Source organism: Hipposideros armiger, unplaced genomic scaffold (genome assembly GCF_001890085.2).
Source record: "Hipposideros armiger isolate ML-2016 unplaced genomic scaffold, ASM189008v1 scaffold_132, whole genome shotgun sequence".
Classification (NCBI taxonomy): domain Eukaryota; kingdom Metazoa; phylum Chordata; class Mammalia; order Chiroptera; family Hipposideridae; genus Hipposideros; species Hipposideros armiger.
In genome coordinates, this window is record NW_017731482.1 from 4,035,519 (window position 1) to 4,056,867 (window position 21,349).

At 56.0% G+C, this 21,349-nt stretch overlaps 1 protein-coding gene across 1 annotated transcript in view; it reads left to right on the forward strand.

Annotated features, from left to right (window-relative positions):
* The window catches only part of MYO7A (myosin VIIA), a 47,957-nt gene that overhangs the window by 23,140 nt on the left and 3,468 nt on the right, over positions 1-21,349 (forward strand). The window contains exons 11-29 of the mRNA XM_019649335.1: positions 587-729; positions 1,774-1,984; positions 2,545-2,680; positions 4,071-4,177; positions 4,923-4,976; positions 9,942-10,079; positions 11,427-11,585; positions 12,044-12,136; positions 14,168-14,262; positions 15,061-15,145; positions 15,727-15,945; positions 16,452-16,559; positions 17,552-17,761; positions 18,153-18,356; positions 18,566-18,742; positions 19,203-19,292; positions 20,334-20,441; positions 20,545-20,769; positions 21,207-21,323. Coding sequence (XP_019504880.1) covers positions 587-729; positions 1,774-1,984; positions 2,545-2,680; positions 4,071-4,177; positions 4,923-4,976; positions 9,942-10,079; positions 11,427-11,585; positions 12,044-12,136; positions 14,168-14,262; positions 15,061-15,145; positions 15,727-15,945; positions 16,452-16,559; positions 17,552-17,761; positions 18,153-18,356; positions 18,566-18,742; positions 19,203-19,292; positions 20,334-20,441; positions 20,545-20,769; positions 21,207-21,323 — 2,679 coding nt within the window. The remainder of the gene's footprint in view (positions 1-586; positions 730-1,773; positions 1,985-2,544; positions 2,681-4,070; positions 4,178-4,922; positions 4,977-9,941; positions 10,080-11,426; positions 11,586-12,043; positions 12,137-14,167; positions 14,263-15,060; positions 15,146-15,726; positions 15,946-16,451; positions 16,560-17,551; positions 17,762-18,152; positions 18,357-18,565; positions 18,743-19,202; positions 19,293-20,333; positions 20,442-20,544; positions 20,770-21,206; positions 21,324-21,349) is intronic.

Consider the following 21,349-nt stretch of genomic DNA (forward strand, 5'->3'; position numbering starts at 1 on the left):
CCCTCCAGGGGCCCTGCCAGCTCTGGTCCCCTCAGGCCCTCCACCCTGGCCTGCTTTCTTCTCCAGCATCCTTGGGCCTCATGCTGGGTCGCATTCCTTGGGCGCTCTGTCTGCTGTGCTGTTCCCAGCCCAGGAGCCACCCTTTCTAACCTTTTCAAAGAAGACACTAGAGAGGGGCTGGGCTGGGTGGGGAGGGCACGAGTCCTGCCTGTTTCCACAGTCATCTGTTTGCTGTCCATTGAGCCCCTCCCTGCTCCAAGCCCTGGACTGGGCTCTGGGACCCTCAAGATACTCAGAACTGATGGAGAGACAGAGAGGGGTGGAGAGATGGGAGCCCCCAAAGGAGGACTTCTTCCCAAACTATGGGTCAGGCAAGGTTTCTCAGAGGAGCTTTGAAAAACGAGTAGGAATTGTTCAAGCAGAAAAGGGAGAGGGAGCAGCTTGAGTAAAGGTTTGGCGGTTTCAAACAGCATTCTGCTTCACGGAAGGGGCTGGAGCGAGGCCACGAAGGGCCCAGGAGCCTGGCCTGTCTCCCTGGGAGGGTGTGGCTGGGCCCAGTGGCTAATGAGGCTGCCCTGCCTCTCAGGGAATCTACGGGCGGCTTTTTGTCTGGATTGTGGACAAGATCAACGCTGCGATTTATAAGCCCCCGTCCCAGGAAGTGAAGAACTCTCGCCGCTCCATAGGCCTCCTGGACATCTTTGGGTTCGAGAACTTTGCTGTGAACAGGTACCACGTGGGGCTCTGCCTTGTGGGAATTTTCTTCCGTAACACGGACACTAGAAATGTCACATCTCTCCTTTTAAACTACATTTAGTTGGTGCCAAACACCCTCTGCCAGGCTTTCGGAAAATTTGACTGCAGTCATCCTGGCGGGCCCTCTGCCCTTCCTTCCTGTCCCCTCCAGTCCCCAGTCCCGGGAGTCAGCTGAGGGCGGGGGAGGGGGAGGCAAATAGGGAGGCTGTTACACCATCATGGACTCTATCTGCCCGGTGTCCAAGCTGCAAGGTGCCTCAAAGCAGGTGAGGCCAGGCCTGGGCCAAGCTTGAGATAGAGGTCTTGGCCACGCTTGGGGTCCCATACTTTTGGGGCCATGGAAGGCGCAGACAAGACAGATGGAGCACGTCCAGGTGGATCCTGCGGCTGGAGGCAGCGGCCCTGCCCCACTTCCTAGTTATGTGACCCCTGGCAAATCACTCCAATTCCTGTAATGTTTGGATGTCTCAAAGCCCTCTCCCCACTGCCAAAACACCCACATGAATACACAGTGTCACCTGGGAGAGCGCCGAGTTGGTGGTTCAGAGATATCAGCCATCAAGGCTCTGCTTCCAACTCTCGTCAGCCCCCTTCCCAGGTGCTGCTGTTTTGGATCATTCTTTATGTCCACCTCCCTAGCGCCGTAGCTCTCCCCACCCCAGGTGTCCTGCCAGGGGCTGAGGCCCACCCACCAGCCCTCCCCACAGGGCCTGGTCATGCAGGGAAAAGGGGTCCTGAACTGTGGGTCCTGAGCCTTAACTCTCCCCCTGACTCACTGAGTTACCTTGGGCGAGTGCTTTGCCCTTTCTGGTCCTCTTCTGCACATTGAGGGAGTTGGACTTGACAATCCCGCCCCACCTTAGAGGTTGGAGAGTCCGCAATGGGAACAAGTGCCCAAGGGCATGCTGCACATGGAGGCAGAGCTGGGCCCCTGGGTGGTGGAGCAGGCCCTGAGTGACATCCAACGCGTCCCGTGGCCCCTGTGTCCCTGTGTCCCTGTGCCCACTCTCCCCACAGCTTCGAGCAGCTCTGCATCAACTTTGCCAACGAGCACCTGCAGCAGTTCTTCGTGCGGCATGTGTTCAAGCTGGAGCAGGAGGAGTATGACCTGGAGAGCATCAATTGGCTGCACATCGAGTTCACTGACAACCAGGAAGCCCTGGACATGATCGCCAACAAGCCCATGAACATCATCTCTCTCATCGATGAGGAGAGCAAGTTCCCCAAGGTAGGCCTGCGGCAGAGTGGGGTCCGCCACTGTGGCCTAGCAGCTGGGGGGAGCGGGGGCGGAGGGGAAGGAGGAGGCACACAACGCCCCCCCCCCGACACTGAGTTTAAGCTTTCCTCATCCGCAAAATGGGACTCACGACACCTGCCTCTTGGGGTGGCTCTGGGGCCAATTCAAGTGCATTCATCTGACATTTGGGAATCACCTACAATCCACTGGGTCCTGGACCAAACAATGAAGATCTAAGCATGCAGCTGGTCCAGACTAGGTGCTCCAGACCCAGAATATGTATTGCAGTGGAGGAGAGACTCCTTCGTGCTGTCAGTCGTGGGACTAGATTTTCTAAACTGGAATGTACTATCAAGGTTGTGTTGCTCCACTTCACCACCTTAACAGCTGGGGAAATGGAGAGCTTCTATATGGGGTTTAAGTAAAGGGAGAAGAAGCTCTCGAGAAAGACAGAAGAGACAGTGAGAAGACGTGGTGCAGGACAGGCAGTGGGACCGGTGCAAAGTGGGGAGAGGGTGGCTTCGACAGCCGCCCCGGCTTGGTTCCCACAGGGCACGGACACCACCATGTTGCATAAGTTGAACTCCCAGCACAAGCTCAACACGAACTACATTCCTCCCAAGAACAACCACGAGACCCAGTTTGGAATCAACCACTTTGCCGGTGTCGTCTACTATGAGAGCCAAGGTACCGGCGGGCGGCTGGGGGCTGTCTCTGTCCGTGCCCCTCCCTCCCTTCCCCTTCTCCAGCCCAGGACAGGGACACCAGGAATACGGACAGAGAAGGGGCCTTAGGAAACACTGCACTCAGCGCTCCCTCTTTTTTTTTTATAAGACTAAAAAAAATTATAATATAAAATGTACCATTTTAACAATTTTGAAGTCTACAATTCAGTGGTGTTAAGTGCCTTCACAATATAATGCAACCATCACCACTATCCATTTCCAGAGCCTATTCATCAGCCCAAACAGAAGCTCTGTACCCCCTCACCCCCAGCCCCTGATGACCTCTATTCTACTTTCTGTCTATGTATTTGGCTATTTTAAGTACCTCATATAAGTGAAACCATACAATATTTGTCCTCTTGTATCTGACTTATTTCACTTGCATAATGTCCTTAAGGTTCATTCATGTTGTAGCACGTGTCAGAATTTCTTTCCTTTTCATGACTGAATAATATTTCTCTCTCTCTCTCTCTCTCTGTGTGTGTGTGTGTGTGTGTGTGTGTGTGTGTGTGTGTGTGTGTTATTTCTCCATTCAGCTGTTGATGGACATTTGGTTTGTTTCCACCTTTTGGCTATTGTGAATAGTGCTGCCATGAACATGGGTGTATAAGTATCTGTTTGACCCTCTGCTTTCAATTCACCAACATTCACTGAGCATCTGTTATATGCCGGGCTTCAAGCTGTTGCTGAGGAAACGGGAATGAAAATGAGTGAACTCTACATGAAGTTATAAAATCATAGAATGTTAGATCTGGAGGGTTCACATGGGTCCTCCGTTTTAGTGGATTTGGGAACTGAGGCCTACAGAGGGAAAGGACTTGCCTAAGTCACTAATCAGCTTTCAACGGCTTGAAACAATTCTATTAGCATTTTCTGGTTCAGAAAGTACTGTTTTTAATCTAGCATTTTATATATGACCTGGGTGTGGTGTGAGGTGATCTGAAGAGAGGCAAGAGCTTATGGGTACTGTCATTCCTATTTCACAGGTGAGGAAGCTGAGGCCCAGAGGGGGCCTTCCTAGGGTACCATAGTGTGTCTGTCACAGAGCTTTAATTAGAGCCCTACTGTTCCATCCTAACCCCAGAGCCCACGCTTGCACTACTGAGTGCTTCCTGCAGCTCTCCCCTCCTCAGGCACCAGTGGGCAGCCTGGCACTGGGTCTCTTGTGCAGGAGAACCTCCCTGGTCTAGTGAGAGCTGCTGATAATAGCAGCTCCAGGCCTCTGTGTTCCTGGATGTGGTTGAACTAGGTGAATTTGGAGGGTCCTCCTGGCTGTTGGGGAGAATCTGGGGAAGAGCCAAGTGTTGTCTGCCAGAGCTGGCAAGGTGTGACCACTGTTTGCCGCTGCCCAGGCTTCCTGGAGAAGAACCGGGACACCCTACATGGAGACATCATCCAGCTGGTCCACTCCTCCAGGAACAAGTTCATCAAGCAGATCTTCCAAGCCGACGTCGCCATGGTAACGTCAGGACTGGGCTGTCGTTGGGTGGGAAGGGCCCCCCAGAAGCCAGGCCTGAGTCTAGCACCCCCTCTGCCCTTGACAATAGCTTCAGTTGAGCCCCTCTAGCCGCAGTGCTTTGCTGCAGTTCCAGGAGGGACGTGGGGGCCTCCGAGATCCTCCCATCTGGTCCTCTTGTACTGATTGTGGGGTGCAAGGCCCAGGGAAGGGTCACATGAGAGGGCACAGAGCAGAGCCTGATCAGGACTCAGTTTACCGTGGGGTTCCCCTGCCTGGACCTCTAGGGCTAACAGGGAGCACAGTGAAGGGAGCACGTCCAGCCCCAAAGATGTGGATGGGTGTGGGTGTTCAGGGAAACCACACAGAGGGCATATCTGTGCCAGCCCTGGACCTCATACAGCGGGCAGAGAACTTCCCACCCTCTACGTTTCCTTTGTCCCTAGAGTGGTAGTCTGGTGGACTTTTTCCTGCAGGATCATATCAGATGCCTTTTTATTTCATATTCTCCTCCTGTCTCATGGCCTCCTGGAGGGTACACGGAGGGGCTCACGGGAAGGGCAGAGCCACTGCCCCCTTGGTGCTCGTCCAGGTGCCCATGCTGCCCCTGGCCCCCAGGAGCCCAGACATCTGCCCTAAGGGTCTTCCTCTCTCCCTGGTGGGTTTTGCCTTCCGTTTTCTGACCCACCACGTTCTCCTCACCCCCTCCCCTCCCCATCTCAACCCTGCACGGTGGTTCCTGTTATAGTTTCTCTGTGGTTATTCATCGGGCACTCTCCGCCAGTCAGCAGCTTCTGCGAAGGTAAAAGACCCAGACCTGGGGTCAGAGGATGGCGGGAGAGGCCTCGGCAGCCCCCGGGGGTGGGCTGTGTCCTTGGCTCCCGTGGCACTGAGGCTTGGGGAAAGGGCTGGCTGTTTCTTCTTCTTCTTCTTTTTTTTTTTTTTGGAGTGTGTTTTTTTGTGGAGTGGTTTGTGGAGTGGTTTTTTTGTTTTCATTTTTGTTTTTGTTTTTGAGTTGTGTGTACTGCAAGCATCTTGGTTTCTTAAAGGAGGGAAACTGAGTCCTAGAAAAAGAAAAAAACACTTGTCCAGCTACCTGTGAACCAGGGGCAGAGCTGGGATCCAACCCATGTCATCCAAAGCCATTCCCAAATTGAGTCTTTGACTTAGTCAGGCCCTGCGAAGTGTTTCCATGTTGTGATTTGGTCAGATCCTGTGATAATCCTGTGGGACAGGATGGACAGGTGGTATTTTCCGCATTTTGCAGACAGGGGGCTGAAGCTTAGAGATGGGGTGTGGCTCACCCCAAGTCACAGCATCTTGGGGAGCTGGCACTACAAGTCATCATCCCCAAATCTCCTTAGGCCATGGAAACTTCAGGTTGTGGCTCCCAAGGTACTTTAGGTCCCAAAGGTGCTGGGGACCCCTTAGCAGCAGCATAGCCCTGCCATCTCCTTTGCCTCCCTTTTCTCAACCCTCAATTTCCTCTCTGCCTAATACTGACATCCTCCCACTTTTAGCCTTAATGCTGAGTCCCTCTTCCTTTCTGCACATCTGGCATCCCCCTGCTGTCCAGTGCCTCATAGATTTCTGAAACACTTCATAAAAGCCACAGCAGAGCAGGGCACCCACACATCAGGAGCAGGGAGCATGTCTGTGTGGCGGCTTCTGTCCTCTGCCCATGGATTGGCCCTGGTATCCCACCCCCCAGGTTAACACTGTGGCCCATCCTGCTGATGGGGTGAGTGTAGGGCCCCCACCAGGGACGGGCTCCAGGTGCCTAAACCACCAGCACCCAGCAGTGCCAACCCTGCACCCACCTATCACAGGGTCACAGTATTGGTGACAAAGGTGTGGCTCTGGGCTCTCCTCCACTCTTTCCTCTCCTAGTTCCCAGACCACCCTCTGCCAGACCCACCCATTCCTCCTGGCCTTGGACAGTCCTGCGAGACCACTGAACCCCATCTTCTCCTTATACCCCTTCTCCTCTCATTCCAAAGCATCTGGAGGCATCTGGAGACCACTCTGGGAAGTTTCCTGTTCTAGGGCTCTTTCCCTGGACCCTGGGAGTAGAATCTACTTGCTGAGGAACCGTGGAGAGGGCCAGCTATAAGACCCCGATTCTCCATTAATAGCCCACGTCTGAGGGAGTTTTTGGAGCACAGAATTAGACACAGCAGTGACAATTTGATACCAATGACATCTTCTGGGCCGGGCTGTGAGCTCTGCACTTCCATTTCTCACCTCAGTCGCTCCCCTAGCAACCTGGGGAGTAATGACTATTGCTCTCATTTTACAGCTAAAGAAGCTGGGGCCCAGAGGGGCCTTGCTCGAGGTCACACAGCTTACAACACAGGGATTTGATCCAGGTCTGTGTCAGGAAGGTACGGGGACTTGTCCAAGGTCACATGCAAGTGAGGACTAACGTGAGGCTTTTCAAGTCCCTGCTCTCTTTCACTGTGCTGTGCTATCTCTGTAAGCATCACCCCTGGGAAAGAAAATGTTCTTTGTAACTGCTGGAAACATGATAGCTCTGTTAAAGGAACATGGAAATCAGCTTGGTATGAAGTGTGAAGTCTGTTTATTGGATACAGACTGTGTATGAGCTGCAATGCTTTCTCCTCAGGGTGGAAGCCCAGATGCCTCCGCCCAGTGATCTGAACTCGCATCCTATGCAGGCCCCAACCCCTGAGTTCCCATCCTTTGACACTTGTGTCTGCTTCCCCAGGCAGCCCCACCCCAGCCATCGCTGCTGGAGGGGTCAGCTGAACCATGAGGACAGCAGTTCTTCCAAGGCATTGAGCACCACCTCCCGCACCACCACCACCACCACCACCATTCATCTAACTCCAGTCACATGTCCCCAGGGTCCTGAGTTCACTCTTTGTGCAGGTGGCTTCTCCTGCCTGTGACTTCCCAGCCTCATTCATATCATGCTCAGGTGTCTGCCCTTCAGATCTCTGTGGAGTCATTTAACATTGACTTTTGGACTTTTCACTTCTGCCTGTAGTCCATCTCCAGATAGCTTCAGATTATCCTAGAAAACAAGGAACATCAGAAAGGAGCACCTTTCCCCTCCATGAAATAAAACCAAATCAGAAACCCAGGTGGCCAGGGAAGTGAGAGCAGACCCTGCAGCTGCACAGCCCCATTGACTCACTCCTTCATCCAATCACAAATATTTACTGAGCACCTATTACATGCCAGACAGTGTCCTCCGTCCCAGGGACACAGTAGTGAACAAAACAGAAAACAAATCTCTGTCCCCATGGAACTTACATCCCAGCAGAAGGGGAAATGGTTAATAAGCAAATACATATGTAAAATATACAGTATGTCAGGTGGTGATATAAGATATGGAGAAAAATTAAGGAGTGGGGAATGCCGGTGGTGGGGCTTTGCGGTTTTGAATAGGGAGATCAGGAAAGGCCTTACAGAGATGTTGATAAGGAGGTGAAGAAGCCAACCACAGGCATTCTGGGAGAAAAGCATTGCAGAGAGAGGGAACAAGTGCAAACCCTAAGCTGCGCCTGCAGCCCTCAGCCTGCCTGGTGCCGTGTAGGAATAGCACGGGGTGGTGGAGGCGAGCCGTCACTAGGACCAGATCCTGTGGGAGATTGTCGGTCCTTCCCAGGACCTTGGTGTTCATGCTGAGTGAATTGGGGAGGCATGGAGGGTTCTGAGCAGGCAGACAGGACTGGGTTTGTGTTTCAACAGCCTCACTCGGGCTGTTGCGTCAATAGCAGAGTAGAGGGCCATGTGGAGTGTGGGGACAGGAGGAGGGAGACCAGTATGGAGGTTACTGCAATAATCTGAGAGCCATGCCGGCAGCTTGGACCAGGCTGCCGGTAGAGGAAGTGGTAAGAAGTGGTCAGAGCCTGCGCCCATTTTGGAGGGGGAGCCGAGGAGGCTTGCTGACATACTGGACAGAAGAGAAGAGGAGTTGGGGACAGTTCCTAGATTTTTGGCCTGAGAAACTGGAAGGTGGACAATTTCTGGGAGCCCTTGGGCACTTGGAGCCAGTTCAGCACCACTTGTGCTCAGCAGTGTTGTTGATTGGTACTGTGCCAGGCCCCTGGGCACAGCAATAAACGAGGCAGACCCGCCTGTCCTCACGGGGCTCAGCCCGGCAGGGAAGACAGGCCAGAAATAGTTCCAGTGTGATGGTCAAAACCAAAGAAGGGTGTGTGCTGTATGTGTGTGTGCTGTGTGTGTACGTGTGTGCTGTGTGTGTCTGTGTAGGGGTGCCCTGTGTGTGCCGTGTGTGTGTTTGTGTGTATGTGTCCTTTTGTGTTTCTCTATGCTGTGTATGATGTATGTACTGTGTGCTCTCTGTGTTGTGTGCTATGCATGTGTGTGTTGTGCGTATGAGTGTGTGTCTGTGTCTGTGCTGTGTGTGCTTATGGCAGGGGCTCTAATGCAGGCTGGGCACAGCCCAACCTGGACAGCTCCCACTCGGAGTGGGGGTCACCCAGTGCTGCTGCTGGGTCAGGTCCGGGGGCAGCCGTGGGGGCCACAGACCTGACATTTGCCCTACCCCGATGCAAATACTCCCAGCTTCACTTGGCAAAACTCTAGAATATGCTCCACATAAAACTGAAACGGAAAACATGGCAAATTGCAGAATACCAAGCGTTTGCTCTTCTTGGCAAGTTTCATTTTAACGTGGGGCATATTGTCTATGGGTTCAATGCCTCTGCCGCCCCCACATGCCTCACGCATCTACATCTGTACCCCTGGTTTTTGGTGCTACAGGACATCAGATAAAATTATGTCTAATTTAAAGTATAAAATTTTACAATGATAATCGAACTCATTCATAAGAAATCTTCACCAGGGAAACGGTAATATCAAAATGCTTTGGAAACGAGTCTGGTTTCTATGTCCCTTTTCCCGGTATCAGTCTGAGATGGTCTGCTTCCTGTTTATTTGCTGCTCAGGTCCTCCCCCAACAACCTCCACACAGTCTTCTGAGAGGGGACCCCACCAGGGCAGAGGGGCGCAGGGGTCACTGGCCTGCTCTCTCAGAGAGCCGCTGATGGAGCACAGAGCTTTGGGCCTCCGGCCCGCGCTGTGGGAGGCCAGCTGTGTGCCTTCTTAGGAGGCTGATCCAGGCCTGCCCCAGCCAGCCTGCTGCCGGCCAGCTAGTCCCAGAGGAGGGAAAGGCACAGGCAGCACCCTTCCTTCCCCTCTCTCCCCCCCACTCCGCATCCCAGGTTGCTGTTTACATGCTCTGTGCTCACCCTTGTCAAAGCCTTGTCAGCTAGATAGATGGCACTATTCCCATTTAGGAAAGGGAGGGTCACCACTGTTTAGTGACCTGCCCAAGATCACACAGCTAGGAGGTGGTGGGGCCAGGGTTTGAATTTAGGACTGTCTAACCTTTCTCTAGGGACGACCCTAGTGCCCTAAGGAGACTAAATTAGGTCACTCATTTATTCTGGGAAAGGAAGGATGGAGACCCAGAGAGGGGCTATGCTTTGCCCCGAGTCATCCCGCACACCAGCGGGGTGGGGAACCCAGCACCAACCCCCCCCCCACACACACACACACCTTGCAGCACTTCTCCTGGCCCAGGTCCCAGGAAGCTACCCAGAGGGGGTGTGTCCAGGCAGGTCACAAGAAAACCCCAAGTGCTGGCCAGCCTGCTTCCCTGGACAGTTCTCCCCGAGGCCCTGACCCCACTGACCTTCCCTCCTGCTTCCCTTCCTGGAGTGCTGGAGTGGGGCAGGTCAGCCCCTCCCATGGCTGTGGTTCGTCCCCCCAGGGCGCGGAGACCAGGAAGCGCTCGCCCACACTCAGCAGCCAGTTCAAGCGGTCGCTGGAGCTGCTCATGCGCACCCTGGGTGCCTGCCAGCCATTCTTCGTGCGCTGCATCAAGCCCAACGAGTTCAAGAAGCCCATGGTGAGCGGCCCTGGCCAGGGGGCCAGTCCCGGACCAGCCTGGGGGCGGGGGTGGGCCACGGGGGACAGGGTGCTTGATGGCCCGCACATTTGAGATGCAGGACTGCAGGAGGCTCAGGGAGGTTAAGGGGCTTGAGGCTGCAGAGCCGGGAGCCTGGGCAGCCTTTCCCTGGGCACAGCTTTTCACTGGGTGCCTCCTCCTTTCAGGGCTCTGGGGGGGATGTTGTGTACCACAAGGCTCTTCCCAGAGGCCTGGGGGCAAGCTGGGGCCTGAGGGGTCTGGGGGAGGACGGAAGGCAGACGGCCAGGGAAAGTGCATGGAGGGAAAGGAAACAGGTGACGGAAGCCAGCCCTTCACATACTGGCCCTGCCCCCTGCCTGGCAACGTTCCTCAGAGAGGGCTGGCCAGTGCCCCTGGACTCAGGACCAGGTAGGTCTGCAGAGGCATGAGGGTCACAGAGGGCTCCAGAGAGCTCCCCGGCTAAGGCAGGGGGTCCGGGGGACTGAGGCCAGGGCCCTGCCAGAGCCGTTGGGTACCATCTCTCCTGCTTTCAGATGCCCCTGGAGCCTTCTCTGGGCCCAGATGTCAGCATCTATGGCCTGGACCTTGGCAGCAGGATGTCTTCAGTGCTCTCCTGCCTTCCCTGTCCAGGCCCCCTTCCCACTACAAGTGAGAGACAAGGCTCTCAAATGCAAATCAAACCCATCACTCCCTGTCGCCTCCCTAGCTTTCCCAGCCCCTCCAGGAACCCCAGGTGGCCCTCCCCAGCTGCCTTGACAAAAATGACTTTGTGCCAATTAGAAAAATGTGTCTCTTTCTTAAGACACTTTACTGTCAGCAGCCAGAAAGTTGTCTGAATAATTACAAGTTTATAATTGCTGCAACATGCAAGGTGCCCCCTGGGGTTGTGCAAGGCACCCACTACCTGCACCATCATAATCGTGGCATGAATTAGCCTTCTCCGTCCCTGTAAAGTCCCCCAACGTATCCTGCACTTTCAGGCTTCTGCAGCTTTGCACATGTTCTAATCTACTTCCAGTGCCCCCTCTCCTGTCAGGGTTAGAGCAGAGACCACCTCCTCCATGAAGCCCCCACTGGATGTCCCAAGGAGAATTAAGTCATCTGTCCTCTGTGCCCCCAACGCACCAGTTCACCCCATGTAAGGGTCTCACTTCATGCTGCTGTGTGGGTTTGAACTGCAGGTCCAGGTTCAGTCCTGCCTTGGTTCCTCATCGGCTGTGTGGCCCTGGTCTCTCTGGGCCTCATCTGGGGCTAGGGAAACGCAGAGCAGAGCTGGCCTCCCAGTAGGAGCTGCCAGTGCTGATGCCTTTGGCTCTGTGCCGGCAGCTGTTCGACAGGCACCTGTGTGTGCGCCAGCTGCGGTACTCCGGGATGATGGAGACCATCCGAATCCGCCGAGCTGGCTATCCCATCCGCTACAGCTTTGTGGAGTTTGTGGAGCGCTACCGAGTGCTGCTGCCTGGGGTGAAGCCGGCCTACAAGCAGGTACAGAGCTGGAGCATAGATGCCAGGACAGGGGGTCCCAGCTCTGGGCTGGGCAAGGGCCACAGTTTTCTCATAGAGACAGTATACTGGACATGACATCAGCTCAGCCACCTCAGGTACGGCTGGGAAAAGTGGGGGTCAGGCAGGGGGAGTGCCTCTGCAGGCTTCAATGGCTGTGCTCGGTAGGGGTGGACATCACACATGTGGTGTAATGGATGAGACCAGGGCTGCCAAGTGGGCCCTGGATGTTAGATGTGGAAGAGCGTTTTGCAGTTATTCTGCGGGGCTAAGGAATAAAGTAGGGGTCCGAGCAGGCAGGACCTGGTTGGGGTCACAGAGTGAGTCAGGGGCAGAGCTTGAGCAAGAGCCCTGCCTCCCAGCGTCGGGAGGGACACTCAGGTGACTTTCCCACTGGGGGGCTGCCCATCCCCTTGTGCACCTCCCTTCCCCGGACCCAGGATGACCTTCGGGGGACATGCAAGCGCATGGCTGAGGCTGTGCTGGGCACTCATGATGACTGGCAGATCGGCAAAACCAAGATCTTTCTGAAGGTGAGGACAGCCGCGGCCTCTGGCTGTGCACTTCCCAGCATGGGTGGGAATGTGCCCTCGGCGGCTGCTTCAGAGAAGCTGCAGCCTCAGGTGGGGTCAGTGCTGGGCCTTTGGATCCTCTTGCCCTGCAGTCTGTGACAGGAGAAGCCCGTGCAGAATGAGGCCTCTGCGGTGGGGGAGGGGCAGCTTGTCTTGAGCCCATCTGTGACCTGAGGGTGGGGTCAGAGCACTGACCCAGGGTGAGAAAAAAGAAGACCAAGGTGGGCTCCACCGGGGAGGCCTGGATTCAATCTTGACGCTGTGGCTGCCTTCCCTGCTTTGGGCAGGTCACGGCCCTTTCTGATCCTCATTTCCCCATCTGTGAAACGGGATGTGCCTGGGAGTGGGGAGCCCTCTTGAGTGTATCTTTAGGTCCCCTCTGTGGTTTCCTGCCAGGCAGGGTTCATCTGGGGCTGTGATGGACCCCAGGCCCCACCCCCACCCCCTCTAGTGTCCTGGGGACTGTTCCTGCCCTCCGTGGGCACAAACCTGGAGCCCTCCCGCTCTTACAGCAGCCTGGGCAGGACACTGCAGCCTGGCAGTTGGGGAGGGAGCAAGAAACTGCGTCACGGGGAGTCCTGGCCGTAGAGCAGAGCTTGCTGGGACTCGATGGTGGTGGGGAGGCTGCGGCAGGGACAGTGTGGGCTCCCAGCACCCCAGCTTCCCGTTTCCATTTCCGCTGTACTGGATTTCTGGCTGTCCTGGGTGACGGGGCGGGGCCCCTTCCTTCGGGGCGGGGCCCCTTCCTTCGGGACTGGGTGGGGACTTGGCGGTACAGGCCGATGGGCGGAGCCAGCCCTGAGCTGGTGAGCGTCCTGGGGTCCAGCCTAATTCCGTCCTGGCTGAGGGGCCACGGGCCAGGCCCTTCATCTCCCTGAGCCTGTGGGGCGTTTTGTCCACGATCTCGTTTAGTCGTCACAGCAGCTCAGTGAGGCAGGGTTATGGTGCCCATTTCAGAGGCTCAGAGAGGGCTAGAGAGTTGCCCAAGGTCAGGTGCTGGGCTTCCAGCCTGAGTTGGTTTTGATGCCCAGCCCGTGTGGGGAAGGGGGAGAAGGCAGACAGCTCTGAGGACTGTCGTTGACCCTTCCTCACGTCTCTGGACTCTTCAGAAATGGGCACTGGTTTCCAGAGCTTCCATGTCCACTTCTCATTCATTCGTTCATTCACTCAGAAAGGCGTGGCTGAGCAGCTTCTCTGTGCTGAGCCCTGTCCCCGAGAGATGTGGTCTGTGATTATCTGATTGATAGGGCTCTCTCACAGGACTCAGCCTCTCCAGGGCATGGCCCCTGTCTCCCTGGTTCACGGAGACTCCACTCCAGCACCTAGCACAGTGCTAACAATGGCGACATTAGATTCAGATGTAATGAGTAAATGATGCAGTTTGTCTAACTGGAGTGGGGGTTGGGAGCTTAGGGTGAGAAGGAGAGAGACCTGGAGAAGTCGACAGGGCCTGGATCAGGGAAGGCCTGAGTGCCAGGGGAGGAGACCCTGGGAACCTTGGGGTATCGCTGTATGATCACCATCAGATTTGTTTTAGGAAGGTACCTCCTTAGGGAGGGCCAGGGGGAACAACAGAGGCCAAGAGACGGGTTAGGAGGCTGCTGACAAGACCCTGAAGGGTTATGAAAGTGGCCTGGCCCAGGTCAGGAGCTGATGTGACAGAGACATCTGGAAAGGCAGGGGCTCAGCAGAGAAGGCCACAGGGATAAAGCCAGTGTTGATGCTTCTTGGGCTTTCTGACCCTACCCGGTCAAATTAGGCTCCGCCTGCTCCATCTGTCCCACCCAGCCTCTGGGAAACAGCCCTAGTCACCTCTCTTCGTGCTGGTGGCTGCGGGAGGCTGCCCCCATGAGCAGGGCTGGGAGCCTGTGGGGCCCTGTCGAGCCCTAGGCCTGGACTCTGAGTGAAGGAAGAGAGAGCCCACCAGGGGTAGCCTCAGCCCCGGGACTGGAGACCTTGGTAGGGTCACTGCTCAGGAGCTCTGCCCTCCAGGACCACCACGACATGCTGCTGGAGGTGGAGCGGGACAAGGCCATCACCGACAGAGTGATCCTCCTCCAGAAAGTCATCCGGGGATTCAAAGACAGGTACAGGCCCGGAAACGCTCCTCCCCACCTGAGCGCACACACAGGTGCGTGCGCATATGCTCGGCTCCCCTTTGCTCCCCACCATGTGAACCCTGGGAATAAGCAGGCACATCCATGCGCACCGTGGAAACCAACACACACATGTATGGCACACAGATGAACACGCAGACATGATTTACACAGACCCATCTGTGCCACGTATGCCCGGGAACACAGTACACTCACCTAGACAAAAACATGCACATGTGGATACATGGGGCACATACATGTGGAGACAGACGCTGTGGTCTCAGATTCCTGTTGAAATGACTCAAAGAGGAAATTTCAGATTCTATAAATTATAAAGTGTGTTCCATGTTCGACATAAGGAACACGTGTACAGCTGGGACCGTTCACACATGGGCAGGACTGACTTTGGAGTGGGATTCAGGCTCCACAGAGATCCCACAACCTTTTGCTTTTGCCGTTCATCTGGTCCCTCCCTCCCTCCCTCCATCCATCCTATTATTTACTTATTAGTCATACATTGATTCCTTCAATAAACACCTTGGAAAGGCTCCCTATGGGGCTCATACGACAATCCTGTGAGGCAGGCAGGGCAGGTATCATTCTACCCACTGTACAGATGAGGAAGTTGGGGCACAGAAAGGTGATATGTGGGTGCCCCAGGTCATGTGTCTGGGAGACACAGAGCTGGGACTAGCCCCGCTCTCCTGCTTCCAAACCCCACCTGCACCCTGGCTGCTTCTGGGTGCCGAGTCTGCTCGGAGGATCTCCTACATCGTGCTGCTGTTTCAGGTCCAACTTTCTGAAGCTGAAGAATGCTGCCACCCTCATCCAGAGGCACTGGAGGGGCCACAACTGCAGGAGGAACTACGAGCTGGTGAGGCTCCACGAGGGGGCTGCTGCTGGCCCCACAAGGCCTTTGAACTTGGCCTTGTTGCCATAGCAGCAGGACATACCTGTGCCTGGGGACTGGCTGGCCTCCTGCTGTTACCCAGCCTGCCCTTACTATTCCTCCGGCCCGAAGTCCAAGTCTGATTCTTTCAGCTTTTCCCATCTGATCAGTAGTGTTTTGGCTTTCCTTCTGAAATGTCTTGGTGGGTATGAGAACTGGGTCATTGGAGAGCTCAGAGGGGGCCAGGAGCAGGTGTGTCCCACAGATCTCAGTGGAGCAACTGGGCTGTAGCCTGAACTTGGGGCGGGGGAGGTGGACAGGAAGGAGACCAGCTCCTGGTCTGAGGATGGGGCCCCTCAGGAGCCCATTTCAGGGGGAGCCAAGGCCACTTCCTGGGAAACTTTTGTCTGAGAGGAGGTGGAGCTTACCTCTGGGGAGTCCTAGTCTGAAGGAGACAGAGTTGTTTCTTCAGGTCATGCCGATCAGAGAGTGGGCCCAGTGCAGTGACACTCCCGTGGTCAAGGTCAGTCTGGAGTCGGGGCTCTGAGTGGGCTCTGTCCTTGCAGATGCGGCTGGGCTTCCTGAGGTTGCAGGCCCTGCACCGCTCCCGGAAGCTGCACCAGCAGTACCGCCTGGCCCGGCGGCACATCATCGACTTCCAGGCCCGCTGCCGTGCCTATCTGGTGCGCAAAGCATTCCGCCACCGCCTCTGGGCCGTGCTCACCGTGCAAGCCTATGCTCGGGGCATGATCGCCCGCAGGCTGCACCGGCGCCTCCGAGCTGAGGTGAGGGGTCCAGTCCACAGCACCCTCATCTCCCAGCCTGGGGGTGAGGGGTCTTGAGTCCACAGGACCCACAGCTCCTAACACTAGGAGGAGTGTGTCCTCTGAGGGGTGCTGCTCCGTCTCAGGAGGACAAATCACCCCCACCTGTTGGCTGAGGCCTATGGAGGGGACCTAGGGCTATGCCTCCTCTGAAGAATGACAAAACTGGGGCCAGACCTCTCATTTTTGTCCTCCCAGCCAAGGGCAGGGCTGGGGACCCCAGTCATTCTTGTGAATCGTTGGGAGGCCAAGGCAAACCTGGTTTGGTTTTGGGATCAACGGTGGCCCCAGCCCACTCTGTGACCTGGATCTAATTTCTCAGATGCCTCAGAGTCCCTACCTGCCAAATTATTTGACTGAATATCTCCCAGTCCCAGAGCTCAGTTCCGGGTGGGGTGAGGCAGGGCTGGTGGGAAGCACTGTGACAGCTACAGGGCTCAGTGCTCACCGGCTGCCCCTTCCCTCAGTACCGGCGGCGCCTGGAGGCTGAGCGGATGCGGCTGGCAGAGGAGGAGAAGCTCCGGAAGGAGATGAGCGCCAAGAAGGCCAAGGAGGAAGCTGAACGCAAGCACCAGGTGAGCCGGGAATGTCCCGGCCCTTAGATGTCCATTCACTGGTTCAACAGCCTTCACCCACCAGGGGCTGCCCATCCTCTGTCCATGCAGCCTTCCTTCCTTCATGCACTGGGTGCCTGGTCCCGGCCCAGGACAAAGGACAGAGGGCTGTGGCTCCAGGGTGAGAGGGCCCATGTCCTCAGGAGCCCTTTTTCTAGCAGGGAGACGACACCTAGATAAAAAGCCTGAGCTGGGGTGAGAGTGCCCAGGATGGAGCCGCAAGCCACGTGTGGCCAATGAGTACTTGAAATGACAAACTTCTCTTAAGTGTAAAATACATGCTAGATTTTGAAGATAGTAAGGAAAAAAGGAATATAAAATATCTCAGTATTATTTTTAAACTATTAATTACAGGTTGAGATAATATTTTGGAAATATTGGGTTAACTGAAACATATTATTAAAATTGATTTCACCTCTTTCTTTTCACTGCTTTGAGCGTAGCCACTGCATACATGGGTTTGCATTATATTTTTTTCTTTTTTTTTAAATTAAAGTTTATTGGGGGTGACAATGGTTAGCAAAGTTATATAGGTTTCAAGTGTACAAGTCTGTAACACATCACCTATATGTCACATTGTGTGTTCACCACCCAGAGTCAGTTCTCCTTCCGTCACCAGCATTATATTTCTATTGGATAGTGCTGGTCTACAGCTGGGATTTCTGGTTGGCTGCTGCCCTCCAGCTGGGAGGCATGAGCAGGCTTCCTGGAGGAGGCGTTCCAGCTGAGCCCTGAAGGGAAGGCACCCTTACTATTGGGCATCTGGTCTGCCCTGGGCTCTGAGCCGGGGTGTGGCCCAGGGTGGGGAGCCCCGCGGCTCAGTCCTTCTCAGCGGTCAGGAGGCCAAGGGGAAGGTTGGGGCTGTGGCCTGACTGCTGCAGGGGCTCTCTGGGGCTCCCCAGGGAGGGCTTGCTCCCTGAGGCTGTCTCCTCTGCGTCGCCCTCACCTGCCAGGAGCGCTTGGCCCAGCTGGCTCGTGAGGACGCAGAGAGAGAGCTGAAGGAGAAGGAGGAGGCTCGGAGGAAGAAGGAACTCCTGGAGCAGATGGAGAAGGCCCGCCACGAGCCCATCAATCACTCCGACATGGTGGACAAGATGTTTGGCTTCCTGGGGACTTCAGGCGGCCTCCCAGGCCAGGAGGGCCAGGCACCCAGTGGCTTTGAGGTACCAGGCTGGGGACGGGGACTGGGGATAAACCCCAGTGTAATGGCCCTCCCTCCTCATGTGCCCCTTTGAATTAAAGTCCACGTGGTCCCCTCTGAGAAGAGGGCAGCAGAGAAGACCTGAGCAAGGGGCCTCTGGTCCCAGGCCTTGTCCAGCCACCAGCCTGTCATGTGACCTTGGGTCAGTCACCGTCTTCCTCCAGGCCACTCACAAACTTTTATTCATTTGTATATTGAGGACCTACCATGCACCAGGCTCTGTCTGGATATTGAAGAAGATGAACACAGCCCACCCTTGTGGAGGAAGAGCTGGCCCCACAGGGACAGGTTGGGGGACTGCAGCCCAGCCCCGAGTCTGCCCCCATGGCAGGGAACCCTTCTCATCTCCTCAGGACCTGGAGCGCGGGCGGAGGGAGATGGTGGAGGAGGACCTGGACGCAGCCCTGCCACTGCCTGATGAGGACGAGGAGGACCTCTCTGAGTATAAATTCGCCAAGTTCGCTGCCACCTACTTCCAGGGCACGACCACTCACACCTATACCCGGCGGCCACTCAAGCAGCCGCTGTTGTACCATGATGATGAGGGCGACCAGCTGGTGAGGGCTGGGGCTGTGCTGGCAGTGTAGGTACTGAGGGGGCGGGTCCCAGGGCTGACTTAACCCGGCCCCCAGCCGAGGAACACAGTGGGGACACAGTGGCCCTCCTATGGGCTTCTCCAGCCCACTCCCAAGCCTCCCAGGTTACTTTGATGGCTTGAGCCATAGCCTGTGCTTGGGCCTTCTGACGCCCATGGCTCTGCCCCCAGGCGGCCCTGGCAGTCTGGATTACCATCCTCCGGTTCATGGGGGACCTCCCAGAGCCCAAGTACCACACGGCCATGAGTGACGGCAGCGAGAAGATCCCTGTGATGACCAAGATTTATGAGACCCTGGGCAAGAAGACATACAAGAGGGAGCTGCAGACCCTGCAGGGCGAGGGTGAGGTGAGGCCCCGGTGCCCTCCGGTCGACATCCCTCCCAGGACAGTGGGCAGGGCTGCCTGGCACCCCTGAGGTCCTCAGGACCCTCAGCAGGAGCACCCTAAAATTTGCCTCTGCCTCACCTCCTCGACTGCCCTCTCTCCTCTGTCTACTCATGGGAACAAATGTCTGAGCATTTTGTAAACTGTAAAGTGCTGCCATAAGTGAGTAAGACCACGTGGCACAGCAGACGGGCTTTGCAGAACCAGTGCCAATGCTGATGTGCTGGGTGGGCGGCTACACTTTTCTGAGTCTCGGTTTTCCCATCTGTCACTTGTCTGGTGGAGGGGTGGGAATGTGGGCAGCTTACCTCACAAACATTAGTGTGGAAGTGAGACACTTCTCCAGCCGTAGCCCCGTTGTCCACTCTCTTGTCATTACTTTGGGCCCAATCACTTGACCCTGACCCCCGTTGATCCTGCAGGTCCACCTCCCCGAGGGGCAGAAGAAGAGCAGCGTGAGGCACAAGTTGGTGCACTTGACCCTGAAGAAGAAGTCAAAACTGACAGAGGAGGTCAGAGCAGACCCTAGGCTGCCTTAGGAGGCCCAGGCTGGGACAAGGCTGGTCTTGGGACCCACGGGGATGGGAGCAGGAATTGACGCTGCCTGTCCTTAGGGACCTGGGATGGCTGGCAGCAAGAAAGCATAGGGGGTGATCAGGAAGACAGGAAGAAGACAGTGAGCTCAGGCTGAGGCCAGGTCAGGGAGGGCTTCCCAGAGCAGGGGACCTGGGAGCTGGGGAGGGCTGGTGGCAGATGGTGAGACATTTCCTGCCAGGGCATGGACCCATTGAGTTTGATCCAAGAAACTTTCTGTGGAATGAGTGCCCACAGGGCATGAACACTATTGATTGGTTTGAACTCATTGATTTAGTCGTGTTGCCTTTTCTGGGCACCGTCCTGGTCCTGTGCCCCAGGATTGTTCAGGCTGGGAGGGCAGACAGACACAGGCAAAGGCATTTACAGAGCGGTGTGACTGGCTCCCCCATGCCCCTACATTTGCACACACCAGTCCCTCTACCTAAAATTCTTCCTTCTTCTTCTCTGCCTGGGGGGTCACCTCCTCCAGGAAGCCTCCTTGGACCCCTCCACAGCCATCAGGCTTCTCCTTGGGGCTTCCACAGCCTACTTTGCCTGTGCCTTTGCCCTGTTCCTCATCTGAGGCTTGAATCCAGTCTTGCAATCACATAGCCCCAGACTGAAATCCCACCTTTGCCACTGAGTATCAGACACCCAGGGAAGAAAATGCCCATTCTGTGGGCTCCTGGGGGTGGGGTGGGGTGGGGGGAAATGGCACAAGATGACGGCTGTGGGTGCTCAGTAGATGTGAGGACCACCCTTCCACCTGATGGCTCTGTGAGTCAGTCATTGACCCAATGTCTGTTCTGCACGGGGTGGACTATGACAGGACTTGGGGGTGTGACAGTGATGGGAGGCAGCTCTTCCGGGCGCTCCCAGGGTTCTGCTCTCCAGAGGATTGGGCAGACTCGAGCATGAGGCAGGGCCCCTCACCTCACCCTACTCAGGTCAAGCCTTGTCCCCTCCCTGTGGCCCAGGTGACCAAGAGGCTGCATGACGGGGAGTCCACAGTGCAGGGCAATAGCATGCTGGAGGACCGGCCCACCTCCAACCTGGAGAAGCTGCACTTCATNTGCTATTTCCCTGTACTGTGCCATCTCCCCTGGAGGGGCAGTGCCAGCTGAGGCTGGAGAAGCGGGTGGGTCCCCAGGTGGGGTAAGGCAGCAGACGCCCACCTTGGGGTGGTAGGGAAGGAGCCCCCCCTGTGACCTGCTCTGTCTCTGGCAGGAGTTGCCCAAGTATCTCCGAGGCTACCATAAGTGCTCGCGGGAGGAAGTGCTGCAGCTGGGGGCGCTGATCTACAGGGTCAAGTTCGAGGAAGACAAGTCCTACTTCCCCAGTATCCCAAAGCTGCTACGGGAGCTGGTGCCCCAGGACCTCATCCGGCAGGTCTCACCTGACGACTGGAAGCGGGTGAGCACGCGGGAGGCACTGGGAACAGGGTCGCCCTACAGCGGGTTTCTGAGCACCGCAGGGGTTAAAGGGGAAAGGTGCTGGCCAGCAACCCAGGGAAGTGTCTCCTGTGGCCGCGTATGTGATAAGGTCACCCTCCCATTCTCCCCTCCACCTGCTTTTGTCTCCAGTCTTTCAGGCAAAAGATTCAGCTGGTCACTTGTCAGTAGTTTGCTGTCCTGGTTAGCATGGTGACCGGCCTTACTTGACGCTCTTTGGCCCGCCTGCTTGGGGGAGGGGAGGGAGGCCAGGAGTCCATTAACTGGGATAAGGTGGGAGCCCCTCATGGCCTCCAGGACCCCCATCCTACGCCTAGCCCATGACAGCGTGACAGCTGCTGACAGTGGGGATGGGGCAGCAGTGGCAGGGGCGAGGACTGACTCCCACTCCCCCTGCAGTCCATCGTCGCCTACTTCAATAAGCACTCAGGGAAGTCCAGGGAGGAGGCCAAGCTGGCTTTCCTGAAGCTCATCTTCAAGTGGCCCACCTTCGGCTCAGCCTTCTTCGAGGTGAAGGTACGCTATGGGCGGCTTCTCAGAGC